The sequence below is a fragment of the Opisthorchis viverrini genome (genome assembly GCF_000715545.1).
Source record: "Opisthorchis viverrini unplaced genomic scaffold opera_v5_86, whole genome shotgun sequence".
NCBI classification, from domain to species: Eukaryota; Metazoa; Platyhelminthes; class Trematoda; order Opisthorchiida; family Opisthorchiidae; genus Opisthorchis; species Opisthorchis viverrini.
Genome location: NW_008751742.1, coordinates 639,053 through 657,348, shown reverse-complemented (window position 1 = coordinate 657,348; position 18,296 = coordinate 639,053). Strand labels below are relative to the sequence as shown.

At 40.9% G+C, this 18,296-nt stretch overlaps 1 protein-coding gene across 1 annotated transcript in view; it reads right to left on the bottom strand.

Annotated features, from left to right (window-relative positions):
• T265_04902 (hypothetical protein) overlaps positions 1-12,407 on the bottom strand; it is a gene marked incomplete at both ends in the record, with an annotated part of 43,533 nt that extends 31,126 nt beyond the window's left edge. The window contains 2 exons of the mRNA XM_009169762.1: positions 1,707-1,863; positions 12,258-12,407. Coding sequence (XP_009168026.1) covers positions 1,707-1,863; positions 12,258-12,407 — 307 coding nt within the window. The remainder of the gene's footprint in view (positions 1-1,706; positions 1,864-12,257) is intronic.
• Positions 12,408-18,296: the final 5,889 nt, after the last annotated feature.

Genomic DNA, 18,296 nt, shown 5'->3' with positions numbered 1-18,296 from the left:
GGGAATCGGTCATCATATCTACGGATGAACCATTTCAGACTGTTGACCGTAGAATTTTGCGTTACCCGATCGTTTTTGGACGACAAGTTTGTGCTAATTAAAAAGCATAACGATTGGTCTAACAAGTTGTTAGCGTAGTCTACTTTCGTTCGATTTATCTCCCTCATTTTAGGATGCAGAAATATAAAAGTAAACTTTTGCCACGTCGTTCTACTTGTTAGAAAAATAATCAACACTATGTATTTTTAGCAATGCAAAATTAACTCCCTCGCCAAGGCAATTAATACTCATCCAACTAATGACATAAAGTTCGTCTGCCTGTAACGTAATTCTAGACCGATTCAGTATTTAAGCTTGCTCCATCATTGTGTACTTTTTGGTCGCTAGTCATTTTGAATACCTCTTTTCTGGAGCTTTGATGAAACGAAGACTAGCCTCAGCATCTTTGCTTCATCCAACCATCTTCTTGAACCACACAGAAATTCCAAGCGAAACATTGTAGAAATCTAATAAAAGCATTGTTTGTTTTGCTTTTTACACATAAAAAACAAATATGGGGTCACAGAAAGTTTGAAAATTAAATGGTGCAGCATATGGATTTGAATAGGTGTACATATGAATTGGTTGTGAGCGACTTGAAGGAAGATATTCTTGAAACAGTACTGCAGAACGTTGGTTAATAGCCAGACCAATTCGGTAAATATAACCGTTTGTTCCTTAGACCAGGGTAAAAATGGATTGGAAAATTGTGCCCAATCATAACCAAAGCAACTAAGATAGACTAAATTATCAACAACACAGATCACTAAGTATCAGTTCCTGTAGGTGGTCATTTTGAATGAGGTTAACTGGGGCAAAACGTGATTCCGCACCAGTACAGGTGGGACGTCCTGGTATAGACGTCCTTGCGGAAAAAATTTTAAAATCTAAGTGACACCAACTGTACCAAGAAGCGTAGGAAAATAAGAACGGTCTAAAGAATTATCATTCCTCAACTTTGTTGTTCCATTATTTTGGATAGTGAGATAACCAGGTGTGAAAACTACCAAGGGATATGTAAAAAAACTGCCGCAATTTTTCTTGGGTGTTTTTCACCTAAGCAAACCCTTGATATTTTTGGCGCGTTGTTCTGAAAAAAACCAAACATTTATGGCTATGAGTATCAACAGCCCGTAATTGTTTGCTGCGTCCACTTTTAGGTTGATCCCGAAGCAGTGGATCAAAAACTTCTGTAGGAAGATGCCTTGGTGAATGGCATTCTGACAAAGCTTGATAACCTGGCACATACTCAGGGTGCAGATTCATGGTTCACGATCGAGATTTCTATTCAGATGCATGATAACAATCCGTTGGAACTAAGTATGCTAGGGTTTCAGGCCTTAGTTAACCAGTGTTACCGTCAGTAGGACTGCACACCAGGGACTTCGACCTTCCTGTAGACTAGCCATAAACAGAGTATAGAGCTGTGGATCTGAAATGCGCCGGCTTACACAGATGCGCTTTCAGACAATCAAACTAGTCTAAAGGAAGCCACTTTTGCACGTGATTAATATCGACCTGTAAGCTTAAGGGGATTTTGAAGAAGCAGTGGTTTACTTTGACCTTAAAATGAACACTTTCTACACCTAATGTATGTAATATGCCTTACGGTAAAGCTGAGTCCTTCGGTCTGTACACTGGCCTATCGTATGTCCCTGCTTTCCTACCTTTTGCAGAACCTGGTTTTAGAGTGCTGAAAATCCGCGAAGAATAGATGCTTTTGGAAGTTGACGGTTGAGCATCTTTGTGCTCCGGATGACGGTGTTGACCTGGTGGAGTGGACAAACCCGCCCTTGTGTCATCCGGTTTAGAAACTTTGGGGAGCTGCAAATAATTCCCAAAAACCGTCAACCCATTCTAGTCTACCTAAAAAGCACGGTGAAATAGATAGAAACCACTTACAATGATCTCGAGGAAGTAGAAAATATCAAAATCTTGGCTTCTGACATGGCGACCGCTCTCTGGGGAAAGAATTCATTCTATATTTGTAGACATGCTTGTCAGCAATCAATAACCCAAAATAAATTGGTAGCACCGTTGAATTACCTATGGATTTTTGTCACGCCGACTAAATTTTCAAGGTATTACTTCACCGGGTTGTTGGCTTATGTATCTAAATAAGTGTATCTTTCACATCTCGCTAACATTTAGGCTCAAGCATCCTTAGCAGTCCTCTGCATGCATCGTGTACACTGATGACTTGTCGTTGGTCGGATTCTAGTTGGGTAACGTCTGAAACAGAGGACAATCTCCTTCTGTCATAGAAAAGGAATTAATGAACCAAATGCCCCAGTCTTCTTGAAGGTTACTGGGACACTTAACACCACATGTCCGAATTGTATCAGAAACGAATTAGCATATCTCATTATTTTCCTCATGCTGCTTTCTCTGCCACTGTTGTGCCCACTGCTACCATCCTTGACCAACTATCGTCGATTCGCCCCAACGCTGTATGTGCGACCACCACATGACATCCATCAGCTAATCAGACAGTGAGGTTTTCCCCATCAAGGCGACAACCACATTTGCATGTTGCGGTAGCGCAGCCGGTTGAGAGTGTGCCGTCTCATTCGGGGCAACAATCTTAGGCGAAATAGTTTTCTTTAGACATGAAAAACGATGCCATACATTTGGTGTCTGTTACTCTCTAGCCAGCCGGGTCAAAGGATGAAGCATCCCTTCTTCAGCGCACGGAAACCGAATTATTTGCACAAATGCGATTACTGAACCCTCTCTGAAAGAAGTAGCAAAACGACCTCACCATCACAGAAGCCTGGTTCTAAGATATCACTGAAAACGCACCTGTCTAATTTCTCTCCTAGTAGACCACACTAGGTTTGAATAAAGTGATGTGCCGGTTTTTAAAGTCATCTGTCACAGAAACTGCATTTTATACCTTAAATACTGGTTCAACCAGCCGGCTCGTATGAATAGTCCCCTTAATCAGTTTTGTTCATCTGTTCTTACTGGTGGTCACTCTTGATCTGCCAGTAGGCGATTACGAGATCATACACAAGAGCGCTATTTCAAATTAAGATATTTCACAAGTATTTGTCGTGTCATGATTGCTGTACAAAGAGACTGCTTCAGAAAATTGTTGTTTTTCACCGGAGTGCTCTTTGGTAGGCGCTAATGGTCTTTATTGTTGTTCTTCTCGGAACGTCACAGAGTAAGCACATCCCAGTGAGAAATCCTTAAATGCAGCTAGAACCTATAATATACTCATTTACCCTGCGCTCAGGGTGAATATTCTCAAGCTGTTGGTACATTTCCGTTAGAGACTAAACGCGAATATGAGGTAATTTGTACACAAAGCGCCACCGCACGATGGAATTCGCTCAGTAGTAAGTTCCAGCGGAGAAACTCCGAAAACGACATTCATGCTAAAAAGCAAGCAACCTGAGAAGCCTCAAAAAGACTTATAAGTGGTGCATTACGAACAAGCATTTAGTGGTCTTTTGATGATTTTAACGGATATAGCTCAAATAATAACTCCCTGGGCATTTTATAATTATTCCCTCAAAGAATTCGTATCTTCAGGCGACAAATCTCAAGCTTTCGGAACCGTCAACTCTGCATCAAATAATGACTACGGTTGGCTACTCATAGAAATACGCAGTTTCACTCAATCCCCTCGGACAAATCAATGGCCAACCAACCAACGACCAACTAAATTATCCGAGAAACCGATAATTCGAAGTAGTCTATATTTACTTCCAACTGTTTGCCATGATAACTAAGACAATATGACTATAACTTTATGTACGAATTTCGAAAACCCAAACACCAAACGACTGAGGTCTCAACTACAAGGCATCCGATTTTTACCTGTTACGCGGTAGAGTCTCGCCTCTTCTATGAGTACACTCCAGAACAGGCGTACTGAGTGGTTTCCTGTAAGATTATTAGTCAGAGAGTTATTGCGTTAATCCAAGAGTTTACGCTCCATCGGAAAACATGATGATTAAATTTAAATGTGCGAATTTCCCAAAACTAAAGTCCCAAACTAAAAGTCCTTTTGGTGTAGATACATATGAGCGCTAGAATTTGTTTTTTCGCTCTGGCAGTAAACACGAAGATTCCCAAAATATAATATGAGAATTATCATCGCTATGAAGTCCAGTGTGTCGGTTCAGCTTCTATTAGTCCCGTATGAAGGTACAACTCAGAACGAGATGGTTGGACATAGGTGAACTCTTCTCACAATTACAAAGCTGTTACTTTACACCCTGAAAGCAAAGCCTTTAAGTTACAGACGAATTTCTTCGAAGTCGATAGTGCCGGCTTCCCCGTATCTTCAGCACAGATAGGGATGCATCAGATTATTCACAATTAATGGATAAATTAGCCTGTAGGTTGCTTCGAAGAAAGTGTCCAACTTGAGTCATTTGGCTTTGATGTAAGCAGTTACCTGCCACAAGATTTACAGGCTCAAAGTATAAAATGATATTTATGGTAAACTGTGATATGGACGCTTTAACCAGTGAAATAACAGTTTTTACATTCTGCCGGCAGTCACTTACCAGACGGACAAATGCTCCAGTTGCGGTGATACTAAGTATTATCCATTAAACTGTGCACGTGGAGTTCACATGATTTGTCACGCCTAGAAATTTCCAGCCGTTTTCGAAATCCTAAAACAAGCTTACCGTAAATGTCGTGCAAATTCCCGAAGGATTTTGGCATAAAAAAACATTTCTCACTAACAGTAGTGTGCATATATTTTGCTTCCAAATCTACTTTTTCACACGACTATAGGATCACAGAAACTAGCGGCGAGTCGCGCCTGCGTGGATTCAAAAAATGTTATATTTCGCCGAAGGTTGTTTTAAAACAAAGCAATGAAGCCGTCTGTGGTGTGTAGTGTATTCTCCCATTTCGAGGACAGCAGATAGCAGGTGGAAATTATGCTTTATCTCGTAATATTATTCACGTGAATATTGGGGCAGTGTCCGATCACTAGGATCTATTATCCCGGCTCTAACTGAAGAAATTGCATATGCTGGTGATGGACTTTTTTCAGCTTGAAAAACTTTACTGCCTCGGCTTCAGATTCCAACAAAACATACTAATAAGGGAAACGTTTCGCAAACTGGACATAAACTCATGTCAAACTTCAACAAGGCGACTTTCTTGCTGCAGGGTATACTCGGTCAGATAGTTCTTGCTCTCGCAGCACCCAAAGACCAGTATTGAGTGAATAAATAGCTAGCAGCACAAAAGACATGATATCCGTAAGTAGGTAGTGAAAAATAAAAGAACTATCGTGATTTGTTCAGGATCATAAACGTGCCGATATGGACAGGTAGCTTTTCGGACGCCAAAAGTTCTGATTTCTCCCATTTTATCCCAGTTACCCGTGCAACCCAATCCAGGATATTACGCAGACTTATACACACTTACAAATATTCTAAAGTGGAGAAAAACTGATCGATTTTTTTCGTGCGACTATGTAATTTCAGTAGCATTGCGTCATTCGAACGAATTTTTCATCATGCAACTTTCCGGATCTTAGTTCACGCCAAGTTGCTCATTTAGAAGCGTGACAAATTTGGAATATTAACATTTGTCCTATGTTCATCCATTAGTATTGTCATTGTCTCGCTGTTCGAGCATGAGTAATAAACATGTTTCCTTCAACGTCGTCGAGACGCTTCATTAGGTATCCAAGTGGAACGTCACAAGTGTATGAACACATGAGGACAAGGCCTGGGAGCACCAAAGCTTTGAGCTAATAGCGCACTAATACTTCCCCACAGAGAAGAATTCGCTTTGTTTGATGTGCTTGTTTTTGTGAATTGTAGCCGCCTTCATTTAAGTCTGTGAAACAATCATCCGAAAGTCCTGTACAAAAAGTTCCGGAAAAGGGAATAAAAACGAATTAATTTTCTTCCGAAAATGTAGATTTCATGAGGTGAATTTTTCTTATATTCAAGTAAGCAATTACATTTAGGATACCTGATTTATTTAAAACCAGTTCTCTGAAGTTTCCTGCCTAACTATGTGATGAATTAGAACAGAACAAGTAATATTCCTAATTATTTATTAACCGATTAACTGACTTACTCTGGGTATGAATTTTTGGTTGATTTCCAGTATATAAGATGTAGTAGCGCAATAGCAATCATCAGAATTATAGGACTTATATGTAGGACGGGCTGCATTATTGATCCGGCCTTGTAGCAGTCATGGCTGACATATCCTAAAGGAAAACTAAAAGATGATCCCAGAATTACTTTTTCTGGACATAGTCATCATACAACGTTGACCTTGAATTAATAGTATTTATCCTGCAATTAGCTCAAGACACGCTCGATATTCCTACGGCACCTAAAGTACCTAAACTGTCCGCATCTCAACTAGAGGTCCGCTTATACAAGAATGGCGCAAATGGAACCAAATGTAATTGGTGAAGAGTTAAGATGTAGGTAACAGCAAGCAGACTCAAAAGAGGGTTTTCTGATGGGAAAGATTAAGTCAGCAATTCTATCAGATTTTGGTTACATCAAAACTCCACTTGAACCCGCCAAACAGGTCGACTGTGATTAAAAGTTTCACAAATTTCGTTTAGGCAACCTTGAGTTTTTATTTCTACGTTTTTACAGTGTAAAGTAAGGTTCACTCCTAAAACAATGTTTTTTTTATTTTATGCGTTTTTCCTAAAGCGCTTGTAAGTCTGCCCCGTAATTACATGTCTTCTTACATTGTTCGAATGACCATGTTGATTACTTCGACCAAACAACCGTAACATCCTAATGTTTGCTTTTCATCACTGAATAAATAGCTTTTTGAAAGTGCACATAATGTTCTGAAACTAATAATGGTTAAAATTTCATATCGTTTAGTAACCATCCATTCGAATAAACTTCCACAGGTAGGACAGCCTTTCATACCTGGTTAACTCCATACGACTCTCACGGCAAAGCTGAGCTTTAGAATTGTCATTGCTTTCGGCAATAGTTGGTTATGCTATCAAAAGCAAATATCTTAAACACCGATTCGTTTGAAAAGATGATTCTTATTACAGTCTTTCCGTGTTATTTGGCATTTGTTCTAATTTAACCTACAATGTCCAAACACCTCTAAAACACAAACTGCCCTCCTGCACCAACATATTTATTTGTGGTGGCCCAATCGACGTTAAAACTGGAGTAACTTGTACAGTGCCTCTAGAAGGAGACAAACGCTCTGTATTAAATTTTTTACACAGGAAAATTTTTTGAGCATATTTTTCCTTTCTCAGTCTATGGATCACTCGTAGGAAACGCTAAATTTGGCCTACTTCAAGAGAGATTTTCATATGGAAAACAGCGGCCTCAGTAATCTGGGTAGTTATCTATTTTTGCTCACCGCTGGATAAACATAGCCCTTTTCCAAAGAGTACTTTTTTGAGATGTACTGTGCAAATTATGTTCTCACTGTTGTTTGAAATGTGTTACCTTTCCCAGCTGTACATCAGTTAAAAAGATGTTTTTGGAGCCGTTTTATAGGCGTTTGTTTCAGACAACACCGCTTCTCCACTCAAACAACACCTACGAATGTGGGTACATGTCACAGTAAGCCTTTCTTTAACAACGCACTATCTTTGACCTCAACCAACCGTTATGTGTCTCATGATAAAAAAGCTGTTGGTTTGGATCTGGAGTAAAAGAGCAGTGTGATCTCAAAACACATTTTATCAATTCAGAGGTACTGCAAGCTTAACACTTGCACAGCGCCCATTGGTTTGTTTGCTGATCGTTAGTCGGAATCCCACCATATTGCGACGCTGACCGAACAAACCAGCTAACAACTACACTACCTCGGCTGCGGGCCTCCCAATAGGAGCAAACAAGGTACCTTTTTTAACGTTTATAACGCCGTACTCTGACAAGAGCCAATTGGAATGGCTAGAGAATTGCCGTATGTGAACTGCTCCAGGCATTTTCCAATTTCACTCCCTAACAATATGGGATCATTGCAATGATACTGGAAACCGTTGACTTTTTACAGTTCGCAGTTTGTAAATGAAAATGAACCACTTAGCTGGTAAGCGCATTAGACATAGTCGGAGGCCGTGAGTTATTTCTTGCCCAAAACTGGTAGAAAGATAAGGGGTTCTCAAGTTCACTTTTGTATGTAAACAGAAAGCAACTGGTGTGAGGATGCTGCCTTGAAACATAACTGCTTGAGGTCTAGCTTGCAGTCGAAATTAACCCTGAACTTATACACTAATTTGTGCTTCCCTAGATGACCACTGGGACTGCTGTCAGGCCATTAAGGAAAATATCCAGCTAGCTTATCAAAATATTATGATAACTTAACATGATACACATAAACCTTCCAAAATAGAGTTGGGCCACAACTGTACAATGAATGTTGCAATTTTCTGTACACCGTAAGTCTTAGAATTGAGCACCTCTGAAAAATATAAACTAAAACTTTAACCGAATGACGTCGTGATTCTCAATCTATGAGTTGCCTGACATAATTTGAGTAACCTCACTTATCCCTGTCAACAACACTCACAGCCATATTATTTCAAGTTTACGGAAGCTTCTTTGTCTGATATTATATTATAAACGAGTAGTTTTCAAAATTTTCTCTGAAAAATTGACTGACCCCAACTTTGAGACACCTGCACGTCTTGCAAACAACATCTAAGGTGATGAGACGGCACAAGGAATATCTCTCATGGAGGTATCCAGCTCATTCAAACGGCGCGAAAAAACTTTTGGTTCTTGCCCACCTGATTATTCCATCATCAACTAGACGAAATATCCGTACAGCTGACTGAAAGTATAATCCATTTACTCACACCGCACATGCGGTGTTTTGGCGTGTTTGTTTTCTGTATGGACAAGACGTTCCGGTGAGCTAATGCGACCATAGCAATCTAAATTCCAACATCTCGTTCACTACTGAATGATAGCGTAAGTAGCTACTGAAAGTTTTTCGCTCGTAAGATGTGTCCATTCTGACCCCACCTGATCAAAATAGCATGTGTGCTTCAGAAACTTTGCTCAAATGAGGTGTTGTTTGGTTTTCATATGACAAAGCACCTACATTTTTCTCAAGGTAAAAGATGAACGGCTACAATCTATTCACCGCATTCTTTCACGAGTTGTCCACGACCACATTTAAACAAAAGCAAAATGACACCACTTTACACACATTGTTTACACAACCCTGTTTTTATCTCATTCGTATACAGCGAAGAATCTGTTGGGGGCGCAGTACGTCGATGTTCTCAAAAAACAACAGCTGTCACCTATAATTCAGCTGAGATGAGACTGACTGCTGTTCTGTTCCCGGACCCTGGTAAATTGGTTGTAACAGATTCATCACCAGTGAGTGGTGGACTACAGTTGTGTTGCTATTAAGAGATCCGGTGTTGTGAAGGCTTCCTCATTCACTACGCACTGCTGATGTCACTTCGATTGATGACCAAAATTTTACGACCGAGTCGTCGAACTTTCCGCATGCCATTTGAGGTATCATCTTTTCTCTCATTTGTATCCCAGACGCAGAGTGCTTGAAGGCACTAGAAAGGGTTCTATTACCTCGCTGATTACATTAAATAAAATTTGGCACGTCAGTCAAGGTTACTGGAATGTTAAAAACTCGGATACTTCGTATCTTTGAGCACTTTTTAGCATTTGGAAATGAAAAAGTTTCGTTTGTACGAATTACTTATCAATCAGCCGAGGCCAGTTTTCTGAGTTTACCTGAGGCTGGTTGAAACCAAATTTCATACTGAGTCCACTGAAACTGGTCCTATAAAAGGAATCCAGCTAGCTCTGAGTACTCGAACGAAATGTTGGGCAATCTGGCATCACCCTTTTGAGTACGTGTTTAGCAGATGTCTTGTGGTCCTAGCTGGTGAATCCGTAGCATTTTACTGATTCACTGGGCTACTGCCTAAACAACATGATTCCGTATCGTTTGTCTGACTGACGGTTTTCACATTTTGAGGTCACTTTAGAGTTATTCGTGTGCACCGATGACAGTGAATGAAGTGCCGTTGCTGCATGCATTCACTACCACTATAATTGATTGCTGTTGATTCACGAGACAACGTAGTTTTTAAAAGACTGCTTATGCCCAGTCACTGATTTATGGATGCAGAACTGTAGAGCATCACAACAATACAACCGCTGATAATACTGGTAGCTCTGGTTATTATTTAGGCCGTTGATTTGTTCGTCGAGAATAACAATAGGGCTTCAACTTGGTTGAAAATAGCATGCGTATACCAATGCCGAAGTATGGGTTTTTATGAGAGAAAATACTCGAGGAAGGCCGAATTAGTTGGGCAACGTGGAACAACGAACAATTGTTTATGGAGAATGTCCGGGTGTTCGATGTCGGGAACTTGTCCTATCGGCCACGACAACAAGTGATGGGCTGTAACCAAAACAGAAAAACGATTAAATGTTGAAATAATTCTATGTGCTTATGGTCTAGCTCATCTCTGGGAACTCACTGAAAGTTTCCGCTTACACTCCTCAAACAAGTAATACACACTGTGAATTGCATTATCACCAAACCATACCAAACAAGAGGGACCAACTGCATACACGCATAGGTTCCCATCAAAATTGCAACAAGATAAAGTCAAGCTAGGTATTTGACCATCCTGACTGTTTGTGCTCTACACATCAGTAACCGGTGGTTGACATCCATGGCTGTCAACGACACATGACAGCTTGGTCATCATAACTTTTGGGAACCCGTTACATTTTCGTCTAATAACGGACAGACCGTGATGATCTAGCTTTCATTGAGATGTCAATAGCTGACCACCTGGATGACAGGTACCTTAAAGATAACAAGTATAACGCTGCATGTCTCTCCTAGGATTGCGTGACGCATTGCTAAAATGAGATGGATTAATGTTTGGCGTGATGCAGTATAAAGCAGGCAACATTGTCTTTTTATTAGAGAAAAAAGAACTCGGTGTTTTAGTACACACCGGGAAAGTTCATTTATGGCATAAACCGGCCGGAAGCTTTCATTTTGCTTGTCGGAATTGGTTGTATACACTGAAGTATCTCGTAGAAAATGCATTATAGCTCCCGAGCATCTTTACCGCTCCTGCCTAGGTTTGGGTAACTTGGCAGTATCTGGGTGACTTGGTAGCTATGTATCAGAAAAGTGTAACGTCTGAAATGTTATTGTCTTTTGTTCGTTATTGTGAGGAGGAATGATACTCTCGACGAGAACAGCAGAAAGGTTAAACGCTGCCGTCATCGGTTGATCGAAATGGACACACTATCTCCGTGAAATACCCTCATTCGCACACTTATTTCGTTTTAATGGGTGACTCGACTGAATCCCAGCTGAATTTCTCGTCCATGATATTCTGCATCAGGGCCGGCTCAAGTTTTAGTTGGCGTGACACTGGAGATATCGTGGATATCCAGTAGAACATAGGCTTTGCAGATATTCAGCGACTACGTCCATCTGAAGAGCCTCAAAAAATTGAAATCGATCGTGGACTGTCAAGTTGGTTTCAGAAAACATATGACTAGTGTTTTTCCTTCTTTTAACTGCCTTTCAGACTGACTGCCTAACTCACTTTAGGCTTCTTTCCGGGTCTCCTGTGATTTTAGTCTTATCACACTGCACCAATCTTGTCTGTTTTGGGAAATACGAATTCAACATGTTACAGAGCCCTGATTATCCGGGGACACTGTGAATATTACATCCTCTAAATAGTGGAAGGGCTTATGCGAAAGGCTTTCCAACACTACCGATATTTTGTAAGCTAACATTCCCTGTGCGAAAAACAATTCGCCGGGTTGGCAAACACTCACAAGAAGGTTACGAGTTATTCTGGCAGACGGTTTGCGAGGAACTTAGTCTGCTTTATCACTTGGATTTAAGACTGACCCTAGCTGGCCCATTTAGACAAACTTCGCTGGATTTTGTGAGTCACTGGGATTAAAGAAAACAGTTTGGTGTGACGGACCAAATTAATCGAGATATGTTAGTCTCTCCAAAAGGAGACTCATTAGAACAATAAGCGTCTTACATCTTGTATTTTAATAGTACGGTGTTCAAGTCAGTGCTTCACCAAACTATTATTTATAGGCCTTTTCGAAGAAAATTATTTTCCTGTTTAAGAACCTTTCTTTGGCGACCAAAGTTATTCCCAAGTTAATATAAGCAGGAAATACAGATCTGCTTTAGTTATAGCAAAGACAAGTGGAAATTCCATGTTTTCCATAGCACACCAGGCGTCGATTTGGCAGTAGGTTTGTGCGCCTGTGTGGTTGTTTGCGTGTAAGCATGCGCGCTGGTGTTCCTGCCAGCGCGTCCACATGACCCATGTGTTTCTCTCGCAGCGTATTGTTTGTCAGGAGTATAGACTCAATTTCCTGCATCAGTTAGCCCAACACGACCAGATACGTGGTAGCGCAGCTTCGCGTGTTGCCCGGAAATGCACTCGTCCTGCTCGTCCGGTTGAGCCACACAACTCTTGATAGATAACATGTAAATCCAATTTAGCCTGAAACAATGGTGAAGAGGTGAAGGAAATGAGTGATGTTAGATCCATGAACGTTGGCTTCAGTGGGAACAAGGTGGTCGGTCTCTGGTAAGGCAGTTAGCTTTGCGACTATATGGGCGAATGATCCTGGCTTTACGAACAAATCAAAGTGACAGAAAACCAGCGAGTAACTTAATACGTGGGTTTTGTAACTTGAGCAACTGATTAAACTCAACTAACCATCACGGTAGAACAACGATAGTCGTTTATTCAATTCGTTTTCGGATGCTACTCCGAGTAGATCTGCTCAAATACGAATGCAGACAAATTGTAGACTGTTACAAAACAGTAAATGAAGTTCGCCTATCACCGTCACAAAATAGGAAGACTATCATCAAAATACAGTGCGCAAAGCTGACAACGTTCCGATCTTCTTATCAGTTTTCTGTTATTTATTGTTTTGGAAGGTTAGTCAGGCTGAGTTGGCTAAGTTAAATTTAGTAGAGAGTGAACAAATTAAGTCAAAGTAGATGCCACCACAATACTAATCCAAATACCTATGACTTATTGAATAAGGAACCTAAAACTGCGTTTATACATGTATCTTTTGGTCTTTTGAGGAGCGGCTTGTTGTTACATCAACAGAGTGAAACGCGGTCGTGCGTTATCAGTGGGTACGCCTCCTTCACGCCTTTAAGATAATAGTAGATACCACAACAAGTGTGGTAGTGATTAACTTCTCAAAAAAGTAAATCAATCTGGTTTTAATCCAGTGCCAACTGCCTGCTTAATAGTTCACTCGGGACCCAGTATTGCTTTGGAAGAAACTCAATCATAGCTAACACCGAGTTGTGTTTTTTACTCAGTTTAAGAGCTATTTTACTTGCTACGTACTGATTGAAAAGACCTAATTTCCCACAAAATTCATAAAAGAATAAGTTATCACAGACCACGGAAAAGGCTCATCCAAAAGGCCTGTGAACATCGAAAAGTTTCCCTCAGTTCCTTCTTATCACCTACTATTGCTGCGTGGATTTAATGAATATTTATTTTGAATGACCCATGAAGCTAGGGCAACCAGTAGGATTGTTAGCAGCACTGAGTGGAGACCTAGACATAGCACAAAACCGGATCAAGTACTGTCCAGTGTCAGTTTGATATGGCCGACTACTGACGATAATAGTTTTTTACTTTTAATCTAGGTTTTTGTCCTGTCACTGAGGAACCGTACGATTGTTTCATTCTTATTTGGAATTGTCGCCACTATGCATCTCGCTTCGTGAGACGGACTGCAAAGAAACCCCCAGAGTCGTCATGCAATTAAAGTGCATAGCCAACCAAATTCTCCTACTCGTGTCTGCACGTGAGGCGAAATTCGTACCTCTGCTTCATATTATACGGCCCACGTTTAGCGTCAGTCCCTTGAAATAATGGTGAAGCAACGATCATAGCAGCCAATGCTACCCGAAGCTAGCGCTTAAGCAGATTCTTCTGAATCCCCATAAAACTCTCAGTTATTTTCGACAAATCTATTATGGTGTTATCGTTCACATTTTCCTTCATCTGTCATTCTACGCCAGTAAATAAATTTCGTCAGTTTGTAGGGAGGAGAATCAGCGGAGTTCATGTTGTTTCCCGAGCATCGCAATTACGTTGAAAACGTTATCTGTCGTTGCAGAACGGCGCTGAGCGCCGTTGGCTGTTGTGTTGATCTGTGGTGTTCACGATCTTATACAGGCACTTTCGAATGAATGTGAAGCACGATTGTGACTGTTTGTTTCGGTGAATGAATACTTCCATGTTCTGCTTGGTGGATACCTAAATGACCTTTGAGCTCGGCTCTACAGATTTTCCTGTTACTTTTGTATGGTGGTTTGTTGCTTTCGTTTTTTCCGCTTAAATTCACGATCCCTTGTTCGTACAGACGCACAAGTTGGATCCAGTTCATCGCATTTTTCAAGCCAGTTTCCACCCCGGTGGAAAATCCCCTGCGCATTTATTCCTGAAATGGCGGTCTTCCTGATCTTCACGTATTGACATCAAGGAAGGTGAACATTTTAGTTGACATTTCATTCATTCTGACCCTATACAACTTGAGGTACAAGCGTCTCCCTCAATAAGCAGATATTATCATCCCTTTGGCATTTTTACTACATTAATCAATTAACTGCTGAATGACATCGAAATTTCACCGGTTGCTAACTTTACGTCCCTTATTTTTCAAAGAACTATCCACAATTGTTGCTACTACGTTTTAATCCAACCAAGTCGTGCACCGAATTTTTTCAAAAGTTTCCTGTCAGTCTACAATCTGGGAGTTCTGACATAGATAGCGCTGAGTGAGGCTCCATCTGTGTAATCTGATGGTAACAGCTAGAATAGATGAATCATCCCTTTTCAGATTTAATTCTTCTTATTCGGTTAACTCCCTTGTTGATTGCAGTTTTTACATCGCGGTGTTAATATTGAACTGAATTTGTGATCGATTTGGCGATATGTAATCGTGTTGGTTGATAGTGTTGGTATTTCCCGATGATGATGCGCCCCTATCAGCATTATATTTTCTTTTTCCCTGGTGATATTTGTACATAGTTCTCTCCTTAGTTATTACGGGGACAATAAAGTAATAATCAACAAAACACAGAACGTCCACTTAGCGGACAATGAACTTACGGTCTCATCCGACGTTACTTTCTCTTCACATCGAATACTCGCAAATATGGCGAATAAACCATGAGAGAACTAATATACTACTCATAAGGTTACTGAGATTTCCTCGACAGCCCAAAACCGGTTTTGCCCATCCTCAACCAAAAATTACGCTTGGTACAGGCGAGTCTCTGGAAAAACCAAATTTGTTTGCAAATGAGTGCATTTTCATGAAAGAACTACTTCAGAATCAACCCATTATAACATATAAGGGAACAGGGCGGCTGATAAAACATTCCACTTCGTGGACGAGTATATGGGCTGATGTAAGAAACGCCAGTCGGAAGAAAAATATAAGGACCGAACGCAGAAGGATATATAGACTTTCTGTATATTTCTGGATTGAAACTTCCAGTTTGTTAGTTTGAGTGATCCTTGTATCCGTAGGGAATAAACCATTTTCTAGATAGTGAAAAGTAATTTACGAGTAACATCAGTAACCCTTGACAACCGTTTCCAACGAGGAGAACGCTCTAAATTTAAACAAAAGCAGGACTTCACAATTTACCCCAAAAATTCGTTCTTAATACAACAGGAGGTCATTTTCAGTATAAACAAAAACAGAAAAGGAGGATATATCTGTGCGGAAGACAACCAACTTTAATGGTGTCAAAACTTTCAGGAAAACAACCAATCCAGTATCCTAAATGTACATACAATCTAACTGGTAACGGTCAACAAAGGGTTACCTTATAACCTACGTCGTTCTGCTTTATGGGCACTGTTTTATTGTTGAGGACAAACTTAAATGCATTGTCCAGATTGCTTAGTACTGTAGGTAGGAAATTTTAATGTGGTGCATATCTTTCATCGTGTTCGGGTCCAATACTTTTAAACTTTCCGGGCTAAATCTTCTCAGTTATTCAGCTCACCCACCACAACATTCCACCACAATTTATGAGCTATTCCACAAGTACCAGCAAATCAAACATCTGCAACAATAGTGCGAGGCGAGAAGCCCGCTTGATCAATTGTCAAATCACCCACTTTTCATTCAGTTGACGTTATCCCTCCTCGTCTTCCGATATTCTACATAGAAGTATCGAATGTCGTGCGACAGTAGGCTGTACAACTACCATTAATTATTTTGGCCTGCGCCCAATGATGATGGATTAACCCGGAGCTCATTCATTCGTGGTTTGTCTCACAACCCATCCGTGTTGGATGAAAACATATTCATGCTCATCATGAAGCTGCACTTGCGGAATTCGCCCCGCCCAAGGGTAAGAGAGTTAGAGGAGAATATTCTCGTGGAATCGGCCTCGACTCGAAACATACAGCTGGCATGGAAATATTACAGGCATTCGGGTAGGCTTACTTGTCAAACATGGCGAGACAAGTGGAAAGCACAGAGGATAACCGAATCTGAGTTGTCAGTTGGAGTAATATATGTTGATGGTGGCGAACTCATGGAAGGCATGCTAGGGAGAAGAGATAACGTCACTGCTAAGTCCCAACTGATGCCTCCTCACACCCATCCGTATGCATCTATTTGTCTGTACGTACATGCGTACATACATGCATACTTACAAGCAAGCACATGAGGGGGAATGAATACAGCGCATGAACAATCAAGTTCACCGTTGCTCATCCGTGTTAAATCCAATGTGTGACACCTTGACGTATACAAGCACGCAACCGAACAGCACCAGTTACTCGAATTTGAGGCTTACACGCTCTTCTCTGAGTACACATACACACCAGCTAACACACAATCAAAATCGAAAAGTGTCATGAGAAAATCTTGTCTGACAGATGATTTGACACCGACCACTACTAATGTTCCGGAGGGGGAGTGTGGGATCCAGCGGATGCATTTCACCGTGTCCACCAGAGCTGCGAGCTAGCAATCTGAAACAGAATTTCACGGGATTTAACCTGGGCAGTGCAACCGAAACGGCTCATGCCAAAGCCCACTCACAGTGACTTTTCAACGCTGTTTGTTTGCTTGATTAGCTGTTGTGTTCTCTGGGGCGTTCGACAGTGTTGACTGATTTGTCCAACCTGTACAGTTGCAAAAATGCGCACATACAAACAGACTAGCGGAGTGCATCCATGTGTAGAAAATGTATCTAATCGCGCTAGCTATCTACGTTTGGTAGCTACTATGGCTGCCATGTCACACCGTAAGTTTGACAATTGCAACAAAACATTCAGCTTTATTCCGCTTTATGGGAGGGTGGATGAGATGGGGTGTGGCGAGAATGTGCCTGTTCGATTAACACCTTATGCAGTCATTCGTTTTTTTTTCATTTTTTCTGTTGAATGAGGTAGTGAGTGAGATTTCCGGATTCGCGCGCTTCTTGTTGTGCACTTTGTCATTTTGAGTGCAGCTTACCGACCGTTGTTAGAGCACTAAAGGCGGATGTGTGTGCGTAGATGTACGACGAGGTGTTCCGGGCGTAAATCGGCCATGTGTCAATATTTAATTGTGTGAGTAAATTTATGCGTGAAATTGCAGCTTCCGCTTGTTGTTGCTTTTGCTATTCATGTCCCGTCACTTGGCTGAATGGTTTCAGTATGAACTTGTTTCTGGTTTCGAGTTCAACATCGAACATGGATTAATTCATTGTCATCTGAGAAGTCACTCAGGTGGCTGGTGTAAGTCAACGCCATAATATGAGTGTACGTGTAGGCTAGCCATGAGGTTTGCTGGAAAGCAATGGTAAATAATAAAAAAAGAAAGTAGTCTCAGGTCACATAACTAAAGTTCTGTAATAACGGATTCGAGCAATAGGCTGAAGCGTGATTTCCGTGGCGAACACAATTACCCCTAGTGCCTACGTGACTGCATGGATGCCCCGTCAAACACAACTGAGAGCAGAATGGGTTCCGTTGCAAGTAGACTCATAAGCCTGATGGGACTAAATGGCAGTTTGAAAAATTAGGGTAACAACTCCAGCGAGACTACGTGTACTGAATGCTTGTTAAACCATGCTAATGCTCCCTTGAACACCTTGTTCAGTTCGGATTTCATTGTTATTGGAGTTCTCTGGTCGTTATTACGACTTATCTGTTCACCGTATATTTGATATATATATATATATATACATATATATATATATATGTATATATG